Source organism: Lipotes vexillifer, unplaced genomic scaffold (assembly GCF_000442215.2).
Source record: "Lipotes vexillifer unplaced genomic scaffold, Lipotes_vexillifer_v1.1 scaffold557, whole genome shotgun sequence".
Taxonomy (NCBI): Eukaryota; Metazoa; Chordata; class Mammalia; order Artiodactyla; family Lipotidae; genus Lipotes; species Lipotes vexillifer.
Window position 1 is genome coordinate 739933 of NW_006789913.1, and position 19375 is coordinate 759307.

At 53.4% G+C, this 19375-nt stretch overlaps 2 protein-coding genes across 5 annotated transcripts in view; one reads left to right on the plus strand and one right to left on the minus strand.

Moving 5' to 3' along the window:
- Positions 1–6856, plus strand: part of PGAP2 (post-GPI attachment to proteins 2) — a 21469-nt gene extending 14613 nt beyond the window's left edge. Inside the window, exons 4-8 of one of the 4 annotated variants that reach the window (XM_007463035.1) lie at positions 564–745; positions 4411–4663; positions 4810–4916; positions 5528–5636; positions 5850–5980. In XM_007463035.1, coding sequence (XP_007463097.1) covers positions 564–745; positions 4411–4663; positions 4810–4916; positions 5528–5636; positions 5850–5980 — 782 coding nt within the window. Of the gene's footprint in view, positions 1–563; positions 746–4410; positions 4664–4809; positions 4917–5527; positions 5637–5849 lie in introns of all 4 variants that reach the window. The other 3 variants (XM_007463036.1, XM_007463037.1, XM_007463034.1) reach the window with 3 other exon arrangements.
- A 665-nt stretch (positions 6857–7521) lies between these two features.
- On the minus strand, positions 7522–19339 carry RHOG (ras homolog family member G). Its single transcript, XM_007463038.1, has 2 exons — positions 19255–19339; positions 7522–8762 (listed from the first exon to the last, which is right to left on the minus strand). Exon 2 carries the CDS (start codon positions 8693–8695, stop codon positions 8120–8122), a length of 576 nt encoding a protein of 191 aa, XP_007463100.1. The 5' UTR covers positions 8696–8762; positions 19255–19339; the 3' UTR covers positions 7522–8119.
- Between the last annotated feature and the right edge of the window lie 36 nt (positions 19340–19375).

A 19375-nucleotide genomic window follows, 5' to 3' on the forward strand; every position in this document is an offset into this window, starting at 1 on the left:
GCAGGAATGTGGTTAGACAGGGTCAGTGGGAGGGCTTGGGTCAGTCTGAGCCAAGGCCCTTTATCTAGGTTACTTGGCCTGAAGAAAACCTTGACTTGGAGCCTTAAGCTATCAAGTGGCAAGAGGCCTTAGTCCTAATGTTTGATCCTAGCATAGTTCTGGGCCTTGGTCTTCCCTTCTGTGGAATGGGAATAATAACCCTTCCACCTCTGACCCTTCTCCTGAGTGGGTATGAGGGTCATGGGAATGAGGTGGGCCATCAGAGCTCCCATGTCCAGGCCACTGGGAGCCTCTATTCTCCATACTCTTCAAGAGGTGAACCTATAGGACCAGTGTGCCAAGGGGATTCCTATGAGCTGACCGTGTCTCTCTGCTGTTCCTGCCCCATCTCCCTCTGTACCTCCTCTTCTGCACTGCTTTCCTTTTTCCTTTATGCCCTTCCTACTCTTTATACTCTGGCTCTTCCCTATACTCTGAAAAGCCAGCTCTGGAAAAGGCCCCACTTTCCTAGGCCTAGGTAACCCCACCAGGCCCCAAGTTGTGTCCCTTGCCCTGCCTGGGCACCACTCCCTACAGGATGTTCTCTGCGGCCTCCCAGCCTTTGGACCCCGATGGGACTGTGTTCCGGCTCCGCTTCACGGCCATGGTCTGGTGGGTCATCACTTTCCCCGTGTTTGGCTTCTTCTTCTGCATCATCTGGTCCCTGGTATTCCACTTTGAGTACACAGTGGCCACTGACTGTGGGGTGAGTGCCAGGCTCCCCAGCACCTGGGTCAGGGCCAGGTCAGGAGATGGTGATAAGGGTGGAATCAGACAGTAGGAGAGAAGGTGGAGGGACAGAGAGAGGGGAGAGGGATAAAAGGATGGTGGGGGGAAAGTCAGAGCTGGGGGGAATTTGGGGAGAGAGACTCAGGGAAAGTAGAGTCAAAGTCCTCCAAGAGTAGAAGAGGATTGTAGAGGGTACAAGGGAGCAGAGGGGGCCTGGGGGAAGGGAAGAGAGTGGGAATAAGCAGGAGAGATTGCGAGAGGGAGAAGGGGGCTGAAGAAAGACCAGACTGGAAAGGAAGCCAGGACTGAGGAGGTAGGATGAGGCCAGGAGCCGGGAGAAGTAACAGGTGGCTTTAGCCCAGACTAGGGGCCTGACCTGAGAAGATGCCCAGCCCTGCCCTGGCTTCTTCTAGCTTTGTTTCTCCTCTGGCAGTCTCAGGCCCCACAACCTATATCCACTCAGAGCTTTGCCAGCTAAAAACCTAGAAAGAGTTCCTGCCTCCAAGAGCAGTCCATCAAGCCTTTCTTGAGGGCCCAGCGGGGGAGGTTCTGTGTCAGGGGCATGGAATTGAACATGGACTTGCCCTTAGCATCTTATTCCTCCAAGAGACAGACCTAGGCACAGACAGTCACAACACTGTGAGATGAGATCCCTTCTGGGATAAAAGGGAGCACAGGGATGCGGGGCCCGGGAGAAGCACTTAAATCGGCTTGGATGTTGGAGACTTCCTTCCTGGAGGAGGGGGAATTGTTGCTGTGGGGTGAAGAAGGACCTTTGTGAGTGCCAGGCAGACGACTTTTGATTTTATCCAGAGGGCAGTGAGGAGCTTTGGAAAGATTTTAAGCAGGGAAGGGACACGATCAGATTTGAGCTTTAGAAGACCATTCTGGTTCCTGAGTGGAGAACAGATTCAAGGGCAGGGGGCAAGAGTAGGGAGACCAGTGAGGAAGTTAGTACAATAGCTCATGGTACGGGGGATACCAGGGCTAAGATGGGGGACTATGAGGTTAGAGAAGAGGGGATGGAGTCCAGAGAAGAGTGGCAAGTAGGATTGACAGGAATGGGAGTTTTTGTCCAGTTGGCGGGGAGGGGAAGGGGTGGTAAGGTATAAAGAAAAGTCATCCATAATTTCAGGGGACTTTTATCTGAGGCCAGAGGAATGAACCTCTAATGGTGAAACATGAGGTTCTATGATAAGGAAGTCTTTGGACCCTCTCCCTTTATACCATGTGAATTTCTGATCTACTGCCCTGCCATAGATCCACTGAGCCATGTCTTCCAGGCCAAGGGGTTTCTATTCTTGGGGAAAGAGGTTATGTTCCCATCTCTCAGTACCCTTAGCTCTGGGCTTTTGGGGAGGTTTGCGGTGAGCTGTGTACCTGGGCTCTGATATCTCCTCATGTTGCTTGTTGTTGGCATAGTTGGTGAGTGGGGAACTTGTGTACTCGGAATGGCGGGGGTGTATATGAGTATCTATACCTGATTAAGCATATGTGTGTGTGTGTGTGTGTGTGTGTGTGTGTGTGTGTGTGTGTGTGTGATGAGGGAGGCAATCCCTGCTCTTAGAATCCTGCCCCCACCCTTAATTTGAGAGGAGCTTGTGAGGATGGGACAGCCAGCCACAGGGCCCTAACCCTCATCCTCCTGAGGCATCCCCCTAACTCCGTGCCATCTCTACCCTTTACCTCTTTCCCAGCATCAGTCAGGGCTCTTGGGCCCTTGAATACTCTCGGCTCTCCCAGCTGAGCCTTAGATGTTGGTAGTGTTCCCCTTAAAGTAGCTGAGATTGGGGCAGGAGTTTTCAGAATGAATATTCTAGAAAGTGGAGGCAACACTCCCACTAATCCTACTCAGGGGACCTACCCAGAGAGGCAGAAAAGTCAAGTAAGGAGGCTTGGAGGTCTCAGAAGTGTCCAGTCAAGATATGATTACCACCTTTCACTCATAAGTCAGCCGTCCCACGTTCAGTAGCCACATAGATCACAGCCAATTTGCAGGCTTTTCAGGAAAGTTTGTCTTCTGAAAGCCATCGCTTGTACTCACTGTGTGCTAGACACTGCAGATGCCTCACATACATTATATTTAGTATTCACCATCCCCTGCAAGGTAGGTGATGTCATCCCTATTTTGCCAATGAGGAAATCAAAGCTCAGAGAGGTGAAGTGACTTGCTCAAGGTCAGCCAGCTAATAAAGGCAGAGCTGGAATGTAGACCCAGGTTTGTGTGGCTCCAAAGCCTCCATGTTGCCCTTCACTGATTACTCAGAGTGAATATCTGAGCCTGGTCTCAAGCTATGGTATCTCAAGCCATGGCCTCGAGAGCATCACCCTCTCTCTGAGAGCTCTGCACTTAGCTTCCTCTGACAGTGCTGAGGGGAATCCATCTCCGTTTCTGTGAAGGCTTGTGAAGGCCCTGGCTGGTCCTGTCCCAGGCCCACTCCTGCCCTGTGAGCTTCCTCCATCATTGCCTGCCTTCCCAGCCACTCTGGAGACCCTTTCAGCATCCCCACTGGGAGAAAGGAAGGGGTCTTCCAGAACTCCATCTCTGAAGACTTGTCCTGCCATAGTCACAGCAGGGTCATTCCCTCTCTGGGTTTCTGGGCTCTGGCACTGCTCTGGCTCTTGTTGAAGGTCTAAAAAAGTCCACGGAAAGTGTAGGCAACAGACTGGTAGATTCTGCAGTCATGGAATCTTTTAGAAATGCAGATTCTCAGATTCCAGACCTTCTGCATTTTCACACAATTCCAGGTGACTCGTATGCATATTAAGTTTGAGACATACTGCTCTAGGCCCCTGAGTCTAAGAGATCCTCTTCCTATTCCTGACCTTCCTGTTCCCATCAAAACTACTGTTCATCCATCCCCCATTCTCTCACCCTCCAAAATAAGCAACATCAGTCCTTGCAGCTGTGTGATATTATCTCCTCCTTCCTCAGCTTTAAAGAATGACACTCCAGTTCCTTAAGGAATGAGGGAATTCCAGCCTTTGAGAAAGATGGATGAGAGAGATGCATAAGAACAGGGTCATTTTCTTAGACTACCCCAGGTTAGGAGCACCCATTTTCTTAAACACGACCAGAGTGAATGTATCTTCTGGCCCAGCTCCCCTAGGATCTCACAGCACCCTCTACTACCTAGGTACCCCAGACCAGAAGAACAAGTGAAGCTGGGAGCAGTCAGGAACAGCTTAGCTGGGCAGTGAATCCAGTGCTGTGCCAAGGAAGCTCAGATGCTCTGTGACTCGTTTCTGTCCTTGGGACTGAATCTGGGTTGCTGGGCTCATGGACCCTCCCACAGGACCTTATCCGGGTCACAGCCCTGTGCTGTGGGCTCAGAGAGCATCTGAACCTGCCTATAGCTTTCCCAGCCACCTGTAGGGAGATGGAGGCGGTCCCACTGTGCCCCAGTACAAACCCCAGGCTGGCTAGGGAATGAGAACCAGGCACACTGGGGACTTGGAAGGGGACCTGGAAGGACCTGGAAGGGGAGGCTCCCTGGAGAGCTCTGGGGCTCTGAAGAAGGCCATCCTGGAGGCAGGGGACTGGACCAGAGCCTTCTGTCAAGGTGATTCCACAGAGAGGAAGATCTCAAGGTGGGTGGGGCCGGCAGGGGGCCGGTGCCCAGATGGTTCATAACTCTCTAGGTGCCCAATTACCTGCCGTCGGTGAGCTCAGCCATCGGCGGAGAGGTGCCCCAGCGCTACGTATGGCGCTTCTGCATTGGCCTGCACTCAGCACCCCGCTTCTTGGTGGCCTTCGCCTACTGGAACCACTACCTCAGCTGCGCCTCCCCGTGTCCCAGCTACCGCCAGCTTTGCCGCCTCAATTTCGGCCTCAACATCGTGGAGAACCTTGCGCTGCTAGTGCTCACCTATGTCTCCTCTTCCGAGGACTTCAGTGGGTGCCCAGACAAGGGAAGGAGGAGCGGGGAGGGGTTCCGGGAGGGGATGTCCCTGCCCCCCACCCCCGCCCCCCGGCCTTATGACGCAGGGCTCTGGGTGCTCCCTGCGGTGCATGCTCCCAGCCCTCCTCTCTCCCTCCAGCCATCCATGAAAACGCTTTCATTGTGTTCATCGCCTCATCCCTCAGTCACATGCTCCTCACCTGCATTCTCTGGCGGCTGACCAAGAAGCACACAGTAAGTCAAGAGGTACGGTCTACTCCTAGTGGGGCTGCAGGCGGCCCAGAGGAAAATCAAGGACACTCGTCCTCAGGATGCGGGTAATGGTGAGGTGGAAAATGGAGTTCTTTTGCAAACTGGAGCTGGGGCTGGGCTTGGGGACAAGTGGAGGGTGATTGATCAGAATCTGGGGCTGTGTCTGGGTAGCATGGGAAAATGGAGAATAGAAGAGGTAGTGCCTCCAAATGGGAGTAGAATGAGGGGCAGCACCCGGGCTGCAGCGGGAACACTGCGTCAGGGGTCTGTGGTCTGTAATAACTCTGGTGCCTCCCCCCGGCCCTGCCCCCACCCCATACTCTTCTTCTCCCCACAACATCTGGAGGTGTTGGGTTGGTGGGTAACTCCAAGTAACTTTCATACTCTGTCCCCCTGAAATGGGAGGGACAGGGACCCCACTGTGCCTTGGCCTCATTACACCAAATACAGGGGTATGAAATGCCCATCATTCCTGTTGCCCCTGCTTCTGCCCCCTTCCATGACCAAAGGAGGTAAGACACAGCCCTTAGGAGTTGGGGCCAAGAGGGGAGGCTGTCCGCACATATCTAACGAGCTGCAGAGTGATCAGACAGCCCATCCCCTAGGATCGCAAGTCCTACAACTGGAAACAGCGGCTCTTCATCATCAACTTCGTCTCCTTCTTCACGGCGCTGGCTGCGTACTTTCGGCACAACATGTACTGTGAGGCTGGAGGTGAGGCCAGGCGAGGATCCATAGGTGGTCACAGTGGCTATGGGACAGTTGGGATGTTTTCTGTAATGTGCAATATGGCAGTGGCAGTGGTCTTGGGGACTGCCTGCCATTGTGTTCTTTGTGTAGTGGTGCAGTGGTGGTGACCTATCAAGAGGCCCCTGAGGGGTAGGGAAGGAGGCTTATCACACCCTGTTCCTTGTGTCCTTCCCACAGTATACACCATTTTTGCCATCCTGGAGTATACTGTTGTCCTAACCAACATGGCGTTCCACATGACGGCCTGGTGGGACTTCGGGAATAAGGAGCTGCTCATTACCTCCCAGCCTGAGGAAAAACGGTTCTAAACCCTTCTCTACTGCTGGCGAGGAGGCCCACTGCCCAGAGAAACTAGGACAGGTTACCACTCTGGCCTTCCCTCACCCCCTGTGTCCTCTCTGAGCCCTACTGAAGCTGGGGTAGAGGGGAAGAAGGGAAGAAAGGCACAGGACAAGGCTTTCCCCGGCCCTACTGGCTTCTCCTTTCCCCCAGCCCACGTGAAGGCACAGGCTCCTTCAAGCAGCACCGCCCATACCTGAGAAGCCCCAAGAAGCTGAGCTGGCAGGAGAGCTCCACCATCTGGTGCTAAAAGAAGTCCTGAGGTTCATAACCACCATCTGGTTCTTGGCCTTTACATAGCCACCTCTCGCTGAGGTCAGGGACCACTGAGCAGTGGCTGCTACTAGAAAACCGCAGCCATTGCTCCCCATGGGGTCATTCACTTGACCCATGCGTCTAATGATCTACTCTGCACATTCAAGCCTGTGACGACATTCCCCTGCTGAGTATGCCCAGGTGTCCCAGACCTGACTTCACCTCTGATTTGGTGTATGCCCTTCCCTATCTGAGCCTCCTCGTGTCCGTGTGGATGATGGGGGTGAGGGGTGGGAGGCTATATGATTTCCGAGGGCTCTGCCAGTCTGTGCTTCTCCCTGTGGAGGTGGTGTTCTGTACCCAAAGGATACAGAAAAAGCACTGGCACAGCATGTATTTCCTTTCCCTTCTGGAATCTCTGGTTTACAGACTCTTCCTCCTTGGCAAAAGGTGCCAGGTAGAAGGGACAGAGGCACAGATTCCTACCCCAAAACGGGCTCTCTGGTGTCCCCCCCGCAACCTCCCTACTGCCTTAGGCCCTGTGCTCTTTTGGCTGTACATTTTATTTCAAAGGAAAATAAATTTTTTTTTTTTTTGCCAACAGTCTGGGCTAGGCTTGCTTGTTCGGGGGCTTGTCTCTTTAATGGAACTGAGGGGAGGGACAGGCTCCAGGATGGAGGGAATAAGTCCATGGTAGGGTATGATTCCATGTGGCATTCCCCCCCGCCACCCCCTTAGGCCTGGAGTCTCCCAAGGCTGGTCCAAGCCTTGATTTGATGAGCAGGAGTGACTGAGCTATCCCTGTAATGACTCCAGGTCTGGAAGCTGGGCTACCTGGGAGAGTCTTGGGTTGAGGCGATGGCCTGAGTTCCAGCCCCAACTCTGACAGTAAAGATTTGTCCCCTTGAGGGTATAAGGGGACAGCTCTCAGATGCACGACTGTGAGAGCACCTACCTGCAGGCTGATGGCTCTCAACCTCTCCCTTTCTGAGTCCTAGATCAGGAAGTTTTTCCTGTTGCTTTGCATCCCAGTCTACTACAGAATATGTGGCTGGGCCCCAGAACAAGACTGGCCCCTCCAAGGGAGCCCAGAGCTTTGTTAGGGAAATTGGGGGGTGGGGGGGACCACAATGAAGCCTATTGTCCCCTGTCCCCTCTTGCAGGAAACAAAAGGCTCCCAGTCTCTGGGGAGCCCTAGCCCATGCCCGGCCCCTGCCCAACCCCCCATGCCCAGCACACAGGGAGGAGCCAGCGCCACTGGAGACAGGAGGTTTTATTGATGCTGATGGGGGTAGGAGGGGCCCCCAGGAGCCCAGAGGGGGTGGGGGTGGGGCTGAGTCAGTCAGCGGATGCGTAAGGCCTGGGCACATGGGGGTAGGTTAGGGCACATTCATCTTCTTAGGAGTCTGTGGCTCCTTCTCTGGGGAGGGGAGAGAGCATCTTGGGGGGTGGGGGGCAATCTGAAGAGCAGCGAGGGAGAGGTTAGGAATGGCTGAGAGCTCCTAACCTGAGAGGAGGCACCACAATAGGCAGCAACATCTGTGTGGAAAGCTGGATCAACTGGTCAGTAGGGGAAAGTGGGGAGGAGGCACTGGGTTGGCTTCTTGGGGAGGGTTCCGACCTTGGCCTGGGTGAGCTCTTGAGCATACCTGGTGTCCCCAAGCAGAGTGGGGCAGGGCCCAAAGCCCCTTTCCCCGTGGGCCTCCTCAAGGAGAAAAAGGCATTCGGGGAGCCCCCTTGGCAAGGGGTGCCAGAATTAGTCCTTAAGGCACAGCTGGGGGCAGACAAGGCGCCAAGGCACAAAGGCACAACTGGTGGCGGGGCAGGGGCAGCCTCCAAGCTGAGTGCCAGGGTCACAAGAGGACGCAGGACCGCCCACGTTTGACGGGCGTGGGGTTGAGCACGGCCCGGACAGCCTCAGCAAACACTTCCTTGACGCCGTCCTGCTGCAGGGCTGAGCACTCGAGGTAGCGCACAGCGTGGATCTGCTTGGCCAGCGCCTGGCCCTGCTGCGGTGTGATGGGTGCCTGGCCCTGCTCCTTCAGGCGCCGTAGGGTGTCAGGCTGGGCTCTCAGGTCCTTCTTGGTGCCCACCAGGAGGATGGGCACGTCGGGGCAGTGGTGGCACACCTCTGGATGCCACTTGTGCCGCACATTCTCATAGGAGGGCGGACTGGCAATGGAGAAACAGATGACAAACACGTTGGTCTGAGGGTAGGAGAGTGTGCGGAGGCGGTCATACTCCTCCTGGCCCGCTGTGTCCCACAGGTTCAGGTTCACCGTGCGCCCGTCAACGGCACTCTGGGCACTATAATTGTCGAACACTGTGGGGATGTACTCCTTGGGAAAGGCGTTGGTTGTGTAGCAGATGAGCAGGCACGTCTTGCCCACAGCCCCATCGCCTACCACCACACACTTGATGCTCTGCATGGCGGTGCAGCTGCTGTGGTGGAGGCTATGCCTCCTTCCCCTTCTGGGCCCCTCTGGATGCAGTGACCTATGGACAGATGAGAGGGATACTCTTGGTTAGGGAGGACTGTATCCACTGGGAAGAAAGGATGGGGGCATACAGAGGGAAACGAGCTCCATTTCTTTTAACCTGAACACCATCCTGCAATCCCATCAAGACAGACCTCAGAGAGACAGACACGAAATGGGAGAGAGGCCCTGAGACCACACAAAGATGCTCAGGGATAAAGAGGCTGGCACTAAGGTGTAATATATTACACGAAGCACATACGTTCTGATGCCAGACTGACAAAGGTCAAAATCTGGTTCTCCTATCTCTTAGATGTATGACCCTGAACAAATTACTTATCCTCTCTATGTCTCATTTTTCTAATCTGTAAAATGGGGATAAAATAATACCTACTTCATTGGGTGGTTGTGAGGATTATATGAGTTAACTCATGTAAAGCATTTAGAACAGTGCCTGGTCATAATAAGCATTCAATAAGTATTAGCTACTTTTATTTTTCCTCCAGGAAGTATAGACGCAAAAGGAGGGTGCGCATGTGTAGGGATCTACCAGATCCTCTGTCAGATATGGACCCCTCCCACCGAGTAGACTGGAGAGGGCTTCTAGCACAAGGCAGCTGTCCCAGGTCACTATGGGATGCAGCCATGGGCGGAGCCTCTCCCAACTCAGGGCCCACCCTGCCTAGTGCACTGATGCTTCAACTCCAAACCTGACATCTTGGCTACTGAACGCAAACCAAAAGGTGCAATGAAAAACCTGCTGAGTAGGGGCACAATTCTCTAGACAGTTGCCCTGTCTCAATCCAGGGTACCCTGGGGATGGGGAAAAGGAGGGAGAGCTTACCCCATCATTCTTGGAAGCATGGGAAACCCTATCTGGCCACACATACCCAGGCTGGCAACTCAGTGTAGGAGAACACTGGAGACCGAGCCAGGGCTGGAATTCAGTCTGGAATCTATGTGTGTAATGATGAATGAGGCAGAGGCTGTGGCTCCCAGATGTCTGCATCTTCTCTCAAGGTAGGGTGAGGCAGATCCTCCAAGCCCAGCCAGAAGGGATGAACAGAAGAGTAAGACAAAAACTTGATTTTCCCCTTAATCTTCTGTCCCTTTCCTGAGACCATGGGCTGTGCCTCTGAAGAACTTGAGGGGCTTCCAGACTTGGGTTAGAGAACACAGTGCCATTAAAGCACTATAACTGAGAAGACATGCTGGAATCAGGGATTCTAATCACAGCTCCACCAACTAGTCATGTATGATCTCGGGCAACATATTTAAGTTTCCTGAGCCTCAAATTTTCTCATCTGTAAGATGGGGATAATCTTGCCTATTGGATTAGAGTTGGTCAGAGTATGAAATGAGCTAACATGTAGAAAGTGTTTGGCATGAGGCGTGGCACACAGGAAGTGCCAAATAAATAAGCTGCTGTTAATTATCAGTGGGGTGAGTTTCAGAGGAGTCCTAGCTCCAGCCATCACCCTGGTCACCTGGGCAGCTCACAGGGCCTTCAGGTGAGGACCTGCTCTTCTGAGTTGTGGAAAATAACAGAGCTTCCAGAAACCCTGTGATTATTTATACTGCTGTGGCAGGGGTCCTCCTCTAATTGGATACTTCCTCTCAGCCATGGGGGACTTTTTCTAGCTAGTATGTGACTTCCTTTCCCTGCTGCTCTCTCACGACCAGGCCCCTGCTCCCTGGAAGGGGACAGTCCTGTTTCAGACACACCCAGAGCTCTTAAGTATCCCCCGCTCCACCCAAGCACCTTCACCACTGGCCCATTTTCTCCATTTCACTTTATACACAGCAAGACTGCACCCTGGTCTGACAACCCCTTACCTCCCAGCCTGACCTCTCAACCACTGGTTCCAAAGCCTCAAAAATCACATTGGGAAAGGGAGGGGGAATCCGCCACTGGGAAGTGGAAAAGGAACTCCATGGTGTGGAACCTGCATAGGATCCAGGGCTTGGTCCCAGCTCCCTCCCAGGCCCCAGCTTCCCCTGGGACCAGCTGGGAGGGAAATGAGTTCATTCTATGAGGTTGCCTCTCAGGTTCACATTAAAAATATTTTCATCTTATTTGCATGAATAAGTGTGTGTGTTCAACCTCAGGAGAGAGGATAGAGAGCCTTGGGGTATGGATCCAGGAAGAAAATAAGGACCCTCTAGGGCAGTAGAGAATTTGGGATTGGGAGTCAAGAGAACTAACCTAAGTCCTAGCCCCAGCTCTGCTCTGCTGCTGACTCACTGTAACCAAGCATGAGGCACTTACCCTCTCTGAGACTCAGTTTCCCAACCCATGAACTGGAGAGAAAAAAGCCTGTGCAAGGGTACTAAGTGGATGAGGTGAGACATTAAGGAATCTGGGAGCAGGAGATAGGACGATGGGGATAGGAAAGGCCCGCAGGAGCACGGGATGGGGGTGGGAGGGCTGATCAGTCAAGCAAATGCGTTAAGACCTCGGCACGTGGGGGCAAGTCAGGCCACATTCATCTCAGGATTCTGTGGCTTCTTCCTTGGGGGAGAAGAGACAGTATCTTGGGGTGGTGGGTGTTGGTGCCATTACTTGTGTCCACTGGACTTTCCAGGAGACCCCAGCATCTCAAAAGCACAACTCCTAGGCCTGTAAATCCTCAGTTCCACACAAAGCAGGGGAGTGGGCATGGCAGTGTGACGGGGAACTCTTCCCCCTCAAGCCCAGCACTGGGCTGGCCCAGGCAGGAAGGCAAGGAGGGAACTCTGGCCGGCAGTCACAAGGCCCAAGAGACTAAAAGTACAGCTGGCTCCAGGCAGCTTTCTAGGGAGGGGTTATCAACCAGCAATCAGTAAATCAGCCCTCAAAGGAGCGAGGAGGGAGAGGGAAGCTTCCGGGCTGGCAAGGGAACAGGGACTGACACCGGAAAAGGATCACGAGTGAGGTAGTGTCCAGAAACAAGCAAGGCAGAGGCAGTATAGCATAGGGCCAAGAGCACCGGCACCTGAATCTGACCTCCTGGGTTCACCTGCCCACTCTGCCACTTGATTAAAAGCCCTCACAAGGTACAACCCTTTATAGATCACAATACAGATCATATTACGTTTTTTTGATCCTTATAACAACTCATTGGTACTATTCGTATTTACAGGTAAGGAAACAAACCCAGAGCAGTTAAAATAACCCAAGGTCACACAGCTAGTCAGCACGGGAGCTAACACAGATGCCAGTTTTTTAACACAGACCCCAGTTTTGCAATCCAAAGTCCTATGTTTTCCTCAATGTGTCACAGAGCCTCCAAGTTACCCCTTAGCAGCTGACTTTGTGACCTTGAGCAAGTAAGTCACTTCCCTTCCTGGAACCTCAGTTTCTTCGTCTGTACAACAGGCATGATAAAACTCGCCCTCCCTGTCTCAAAGGACAGCAGTGAGGATCCTGAGCACAGGAATGAATGTGCTTTCTAAATTCGGAAGTGGGGTGCACAGAGAAGGTGGCAAAAGCAAAGTCTTTCATACCAAGAGGCAGGAATCATTGAGTATGCAGGTGTCTGAGTGGTGGCGGCAGCCCAATTCTCCCTCTTCAGGTCTAGTTCAGACCCTTATCCTCTCTCCCAGGACAGCTCTTTTCTCTGAAATCCTATGGCCTGAACTGGGTCAAGTAGGTTCCCACAGCTCATTTAAGGAGGGCACATGCTAAAAGGTAGGGTCTAGCCTGTACCATGCAGGGAAAAGGGACGGTCAATGCTGCAGGAGGCCACACAAGGAGAGTGGCTTGCCTGGGGTTGGGGATCGACTGTGGCTTATTCACCAAGTCACTTTTTTTTTTTTTTTTTTAAAGAAAAGAACTTTTGTTTAGTAAATAAATAATATTTGCAGATTGGTATAGTATTAACCATATTACAATGACTTGTTCTGGCTTTCGATTCCCAGCTTAATTCAGATCATGCCTTGTCCTTCATCTTGGCATTCAGAATTCTTCATAATCTGGCAGGGGTTTTGGAATCAGATAGACCTGGGTTTAAATCCTAGTTCTGCCACGATGAGCTAGGTAATAGTACCAACCTTATAAGGTTGTTATACGGATGAAGTGAGTTAATGCACAATGTATATATATAAAGCAGGTACTTGGCAATGTGAGTTCCCTGCTCCAGAGGGGTCTACATTGTCCTGTGTAAACAAGCTAGGATCATTCTGGCCTCTGAACTTTTACTCTTGTTGTTCTCTCTGCTGCCATTCCATCTCCCCTCTCAAATCTTCCTGACTCAAGGCCTAGCTTAAGTCTCATGGTCCCACGAGGCTACTGAATTCTCCTTCCTTTGAACTTCCACAGTATGGCCACCCTTTAAATCCTTCTTTGGCTCTGTGTAACTCTCCTTCTCCAGTAGTCATATATAAGTTCCTTAGCTTGTGGATGCCCCCCCAACCCCGACCAATACTGAAGCTTGAGCTTCTCGACTCCCCTACAGAAAAGCTAAGTAGAGCTTCTGACCTGCTTGCTTCTGTCCGTGTTACTGAGATCTGGATAGACAGGTCAGAAGCCAAGAACTGGACTGATACCCTCCCAGTCAAAACTGCAATGCTGAATCTTTTTGGACAGCAATAGCAGCCAAAAGCTTTGACTGGGATAGGAAAATCTTTCCTCCCAGTAGCAGCTGGACCTGGCTCCTGCAGGGAGCACAGCCCATGGGGCTCACCCTGAGTGTAGTCCCCAGAGCCCAGCTTGTACCCAGTGGGGCCTGGTCTTGGGTGTGGCCCAGGCAGGCCCAGAATGGGGGAGGAAAAGGAAGCAGTGGATTGCCTGATTGCCAGATCTCTGTGGCCATAATAGCAGGGGAAGTGTCCCAACTGGGAGTGGAGGAGGGGAGGAATAGGCCCGAAGAGATGGGGGAGTGTGGAGGCAATGGGAACTACTACAGCCTTCTAATCTGCCTCCCTGACACAGGGGATCCCCTTCTGCAGCCCTCGCTGAAACTCATTCTGACTATAATCCATCACTCTGGGTATTCTGATCCTAAGCTCTGGCCACATCACCCTGATCCTCTCTACAAGCAGCCTCTACATTATCTTTGCCAAAACACATCAAGCAGCCATATTCACTGTCCCGGTGGGAATCCAGTATTTCTCCTCCATTTCCATCCTTCAACCCCCCACCCAGCAGCTCAGAAGACTCCAGTTGCCTCAAAGGATCCCCCAATTGGTCCTCCAGAGCCAAGCACCATTGCCACCTCCTTCAGGGAAGTTTTGTAAATCACCTAAGTCACAAATGACTTAACCCATCCAAGGTCTGGTGCCATTTTCTCAGAGGTGCATTATCTTAGTCACGTGGAAGCTGATCTGAATCTTATCTCTTGTCACTAGACTGGGAGGACCTAGAGGGCAAGGTCCCGGCTGATCTGTCTCCCCAGGCTGAGCACAGCACACAGTGGCTGTCAGTAAAAAGCTGAATGAACACAATCTGTCCTTCATGTCTTTGCACATGGGAGCTCCTCTTCCTGGAATTCTGCTTCCTGCCCCCGCCCCCACCCCACAGCCTCCCAGTCCTTCAGGGCCCAGCTCCATTCCCCAGCTTCTCCAGGACACCACACCCACCCCTTCTTCTGCCCTACCTTCCCCAGCACTGTTATTATGGTTCACTGTGCTGAACTTAACAGGATGCCTCATGAGGAGGGAAATCTGTCCTGCTTACTTCCAGAAGCCCAGCAGAGAGCTGAGCAAAAGCTGCAGACTGACACACATCTCCTCCCTCATCAATCAGATTTTGACTCTGGGAACAAGGAAGAGCCTCCATGCCCAGGAGACATCAGGCAAAGGTAACTAACTTCCTCCCCCTGAGGAGTACAACTCAGAGTAATGAACACATTGGCTAGACTGCCTTGTCCTTAACTGGAAGGGTGAGAGGGGTGGAGCAGGCATAGCTCTAGGCCAGTGGTGATGAGGAAGATGTGTAGGAAAAGTGGTCCTGATGAGGCTAAGGACTGGGGATATCTGAAGACCAGGATTGGTCAAGGATGAGGCCAGGGTCAGGGTCATGGTTAGTGTTAGAAACAGCTTCAGAAGCTCTGCCAGTCTGTTTGTTTTGAAGGGAGGAGTGGAGGAGAGATGGTACGAAGAGGCTCAAAGGGGCTGCAGCTGGGCTAGGAGGAGGAAGCTGGGGGAGACATGAGGTCAGTGTGGGGCTGGGACCAGGCCAAGGGCTGAGTCTCTCTTTTTCTTCCCCTTCTCCCATTAGCAGGGGCAGAACCAAAGACAGCCTAGTTCCCAGCCTTAAAAAAAAATTCACACTGGAGAATTCTCCACCTCTTGCCATTCTCCACCCTTCAGCCCCTGCAGAGGATCCTGCACTCCACGGACAGGGTAAGAGACGGAGCAAGTTGACTTTACCCACTAGGGACTGCAGAGGAGGAGGAAACAAGACAGCTATAGCTGGGAGGGCTGTGGGAGGCTGGGACCCTTTCACTCAGTCCCAGTTCCCTTCCTTCTTCTCTCGGTGTCCCAGCACCTGGGACGCTCCACACACAGTAAGTCCCAGGGTTAGGGCAGCTCTGGCTGGGGGAGCTAAGGAGGCTGCCCCTCCCCCACCAGGCAGCACAGAGGAAGGCACAACACTTGCTTCCTCCTGCCTTCCTCCTCCCCACCTAACAGCAGCTCAGCAGTCCTGGGGCCCCATGAAAGGCCCGTGAAGTGGCACTTCCTTTGCCTTTGCTCATTTCGCACGAGGCTGTACAGAAGTGCCATCCTCCCAATCCTGCCTCCCCCACCTGAAAATACCCAGACCCGGGGCTGCCCAGTCCCTTGAACCCCGCCCCAGATCTGAGGGGGTTTCCACAAGGGAAAAAAACATCAGGGAGGAAACTCCGGCATCTATTTTCCACTGTCAGTTGGGGCAGAGCTGGAGCAGGGCACCGGGTACCCCCCCACATTGCTGAGCCCTGGCAAATTCCTTGACACTCTCTGCCCTCTTCTCTTGTGCTTTGGGGAAAGGGGCCACAGTACTTGTCCCAGACAGATACTTAGACCTGTTCAAGGCTGGGCCCAGAGTCAGGGGCACAGCTATGAGGAGCCTCTTGAGGGAAAGAGAGTCAGAGCCATCAGTATTCTGTATGCTCTTTGGAAGTATTGATAGGCAACTTCTTAATCTTGAAGCTGAGCCACAAGAGACAAAGCTGACTAGGGTTATACAGAGGGTTGCGAGCAAATCCAGGACAAGGACCTGGGTCTCCTGACCTCCAGCCTAGGAATGGGCCTATCTCTCTGACCTCATTCAGGATGACCCTACCAGGGTTTATCCCTTCAGGAAATGGGCCAAAGGGGCCAGATTGGCGTCTGAGCCCGTTTTCCTTCCAGGGCCTCATGCTTAGCCCATGCCGGGGCAACCATGATTTAGAACTGACATTACTGGACAGACAGCCACCCTGAACTAGCTGAGGAGAGCCTCCTCTAGGCTTAGCTCCTGGGGAGATGCCCTCCCCCCATGACATGAGGACAAAAGAGGAAGCTGGACCCTGGACAGGAAAACCGATCTGTTCTGGGGAGGCGGCCCAGGCTTTGTCTTTGGTTTCCCTCCTCACAGAACCCTACAAGCCTCACCACTAATGGGTCTATACTCTGTATGGAGAGGGGTCTTCAGTCTGGGACCACATTTTCTTCACAGTTGCCCTGCCACCCTCATTCTTATATCTTCCCAACTGTCTCGCTACAGCCACAACCTCTCAAATCTTCCTGCTTATTACCCCCTAAAAGCTCACACCAGCCACCTCATCTGCCTTAACATCTTGCCAGAAACAACTCTCCATATTCTCAACCAGGATCTGTGACAATCTTGTATCAGCCACTTCTGTTCATGTCAAGACCTTGACCATATTTCTTTAGCCAAGACCTCAAGGGCAGCCTCCCTTGAGGGATATAGCAGGCACATATCCCCCACCGTCATCTCCCCACAAAATATTTCCCCACTTAGATTCCTCCCACCCTGGTTATATTTTTCCAGCAGTTAATTTCATGCAATTAGCTCAAACCTCCAGCGGGGCCAGATCTTGCCTGGGAGAACCCCTGTCTCATCCATCCTGTCTTCACCCTTAGAGTCCTGTGGGTTGCTCAGTTATCTAAAATAAGTACTGGTTTGGCAGGTGGGGAGTCAGGACTCCTGGATGGTTTTTTACTGAGCCCTGATGCTGGGAAAGTGCCTTGCATACATATCCTTCCCCGAGCTGGGATTTTTATGTAGGTCCCTGGGATTTCCTGCTGGGGCCAAACCCCCCTGTACCTCCCAGAATCAGAGTAGCAGAGACAGGAGTGTGGAGGAAGGGACAATCCATGGGAGAGGGACAACGGTGAGAAGGGAAGAGGACAGAATGGGGAACAGGGATAGTCCTTAAATCTAGCTGTGCTTGGGAATCCAAGCAGGATCTCTCAGCATGCATCCCAAAGACTTAAAGAAGGAGCTCTAGAATGGGAACAGCAAGAGCTTATAGAGCCAGGCTGGAATGCAGTTAGCCTTGGAAGAAATTCCGGAAAAGAGAGGGAATAGGGTCCTAGGTGAGGGGGGAATATTAAGGATGCGTGAAGGCAGAGGGGTGAGCAGAACTCCAGAGAGCTTCCTGGTCACCAAGGCCTTGATGCAGCCCTGGGCACGTGGGAATCTGGCCTGGGCAGGCCTTGGAAGGCAGCAGGAAAGAGGGGGCAGACACCTTTGCCTCATACCCTTCTTTTTTTCCTGAATTGGAACTACCACAGTTAAGACTGAACTTAGACCAGCTATAGTCTTCCCTCCAGAATCCTGCCTTTACTCCTCCCTTTCCTTCCATCACACCTAGCTGACCTGGTCCCATTGTCCCCACAAGGTGGTGCTGGAACCAGTGAGCACCGGAGTCAGGGACCTTTAGGCTGTCCCCCAGCCTCCAGGCCTGGCCTCTTGATCAAGACCCCAAGGGTCTGGGGGATTTTGATTTCCCACGGCCTCTCTCACCAGTCCTATTCCTGTGTCACTCTACCCTGATACCCTGACTGCTACAGACTGCTTCCTCCTACCTAACCACAACCTCACCCACTGCAGGTTCCCTTCATTCTGCTGGCTTCCCTTGCTCTGGGCCCTCACAAAGCTGAGGGCAGTTATTTTGTCTCCAAAAGATAAAGATGTGGACATGCAGACACTTGCATGCACATACACATATACAGAGGTTTTCCAGCCCTTTCATCACCTCTACCAAAGGGACGCTGCAGCCTGCCTCTCTGAACTAGGGAGGTCTGAAAAGGCTCCCCAAAGCTGGAGATAAGTGGCAGAAAGGAAAGGAGGAGAGAGGGATCCAGAGGAATGAGGGGAGATAGAAGAAACAGAGGGTGGATATGTGTGCAGGAGCCAGAAGCTGGGCATGGAAGGGAGGGGGAAGGCCACTGGGAGAGGACAGAGATGGACAGAGAAGCAGGGTAGGTGAGAGGTCAGGGCCCAGGCATGACTGGTGGGGAGAAGGGACTGAAGAGAACGCAAGAAGAGGGTGACGGAGGGTTCGTGTCTGAAGTCTGATGGAATCTGAAGAAGGAATGGAGGAAGACAGAATGAGAACATGTAGAATTCAGGGACTAATAAAGGGGACGGGGGGAAGACCAGGAGATGGCTCCTGATCATCTTCCAAGGCTAGAGCCTCGTGCTGCCTCCCAGAAGCCCTGTTCTCTCCATCTCCTGAAACCAGTCTCGCTCTCCTCAAGTCCTGCTCTCCTGATGCCATCTCCTCAAGGACTATCAGTACCTCTGAATAAGAGTCCTTTCACCTCTAGTCACAGGGCAAGACAAGGTCCCTTCCTTCCTCAGTTTACCCCGCAAAGACAAAGCCAGGCACTAGGCAGCTAGGCACAGCCGATGTCTGCTCACTAAAATACCTGTTGCTCTGTTCCAGGGATGGAGATGGTGGGCCTCAGAAAAACAGACATAAAGAGAGAAGGATTGGGGTCGGGGGGCTCCCCCACCCTCCGCCTGAGCGCAGAGGACCCTTAGGTTGCAGGCTGCGGCTGTGGGTCTGGACCGGCTTCGATCTTCCAGGGAAGGAGCTCTTTCTCCGCAGCCTCGGGCTTCAGAAGCAACAGACAGCCTCTCTCTCTACCTCACAAGTGTCACAACTGCCAAAGCAGAGGGAGCGCCTTCTCTAGCCCAGAGGCCCCTTCCTCTCAACACACTTCGTAATAGCCCCCTGCAACTCCTGGGGGCACCCCACCTCTGAGTCCCATCTCCCAGCCCTAAGCTCTTCCACTCAGAGACTTTTCTCTCGGAGCTGGAGACCCTCCGACCTCAGGAGTTCCTCGCGGCTCCCGGGGGCCGGTACCGCCGCCCCTGGCACAGGAACCCACAGTCACCGAACCGCCGCCGGCTTGCAGTGGCCCGTCCCCGCCCCGCCCGGCCGGCCGCGCCCGCCCAACTTGAAGCGAGCCGAGCACCTCCCGCCGCGGCCTCCCGCAGCCAAACTTCCCGGGCCCGCGAACGCGTCCAGTCCGGGGCCGGCCGGGCTCCCCTCCCACGGACCCCCAGCCTGCCGGCCGGAGCCAGGCCTCACCTGGTGCCCTCCCCGCCGTGGGGGAGCTGGGGGGCGGCGGCAGCGGGTCGGGGCTGGAGAAGGAAGTGAGAGCAGGCGGCCGGAGGAAGTGGGGGGGGCGGGGCGGCCGGGGGGGGGGGGG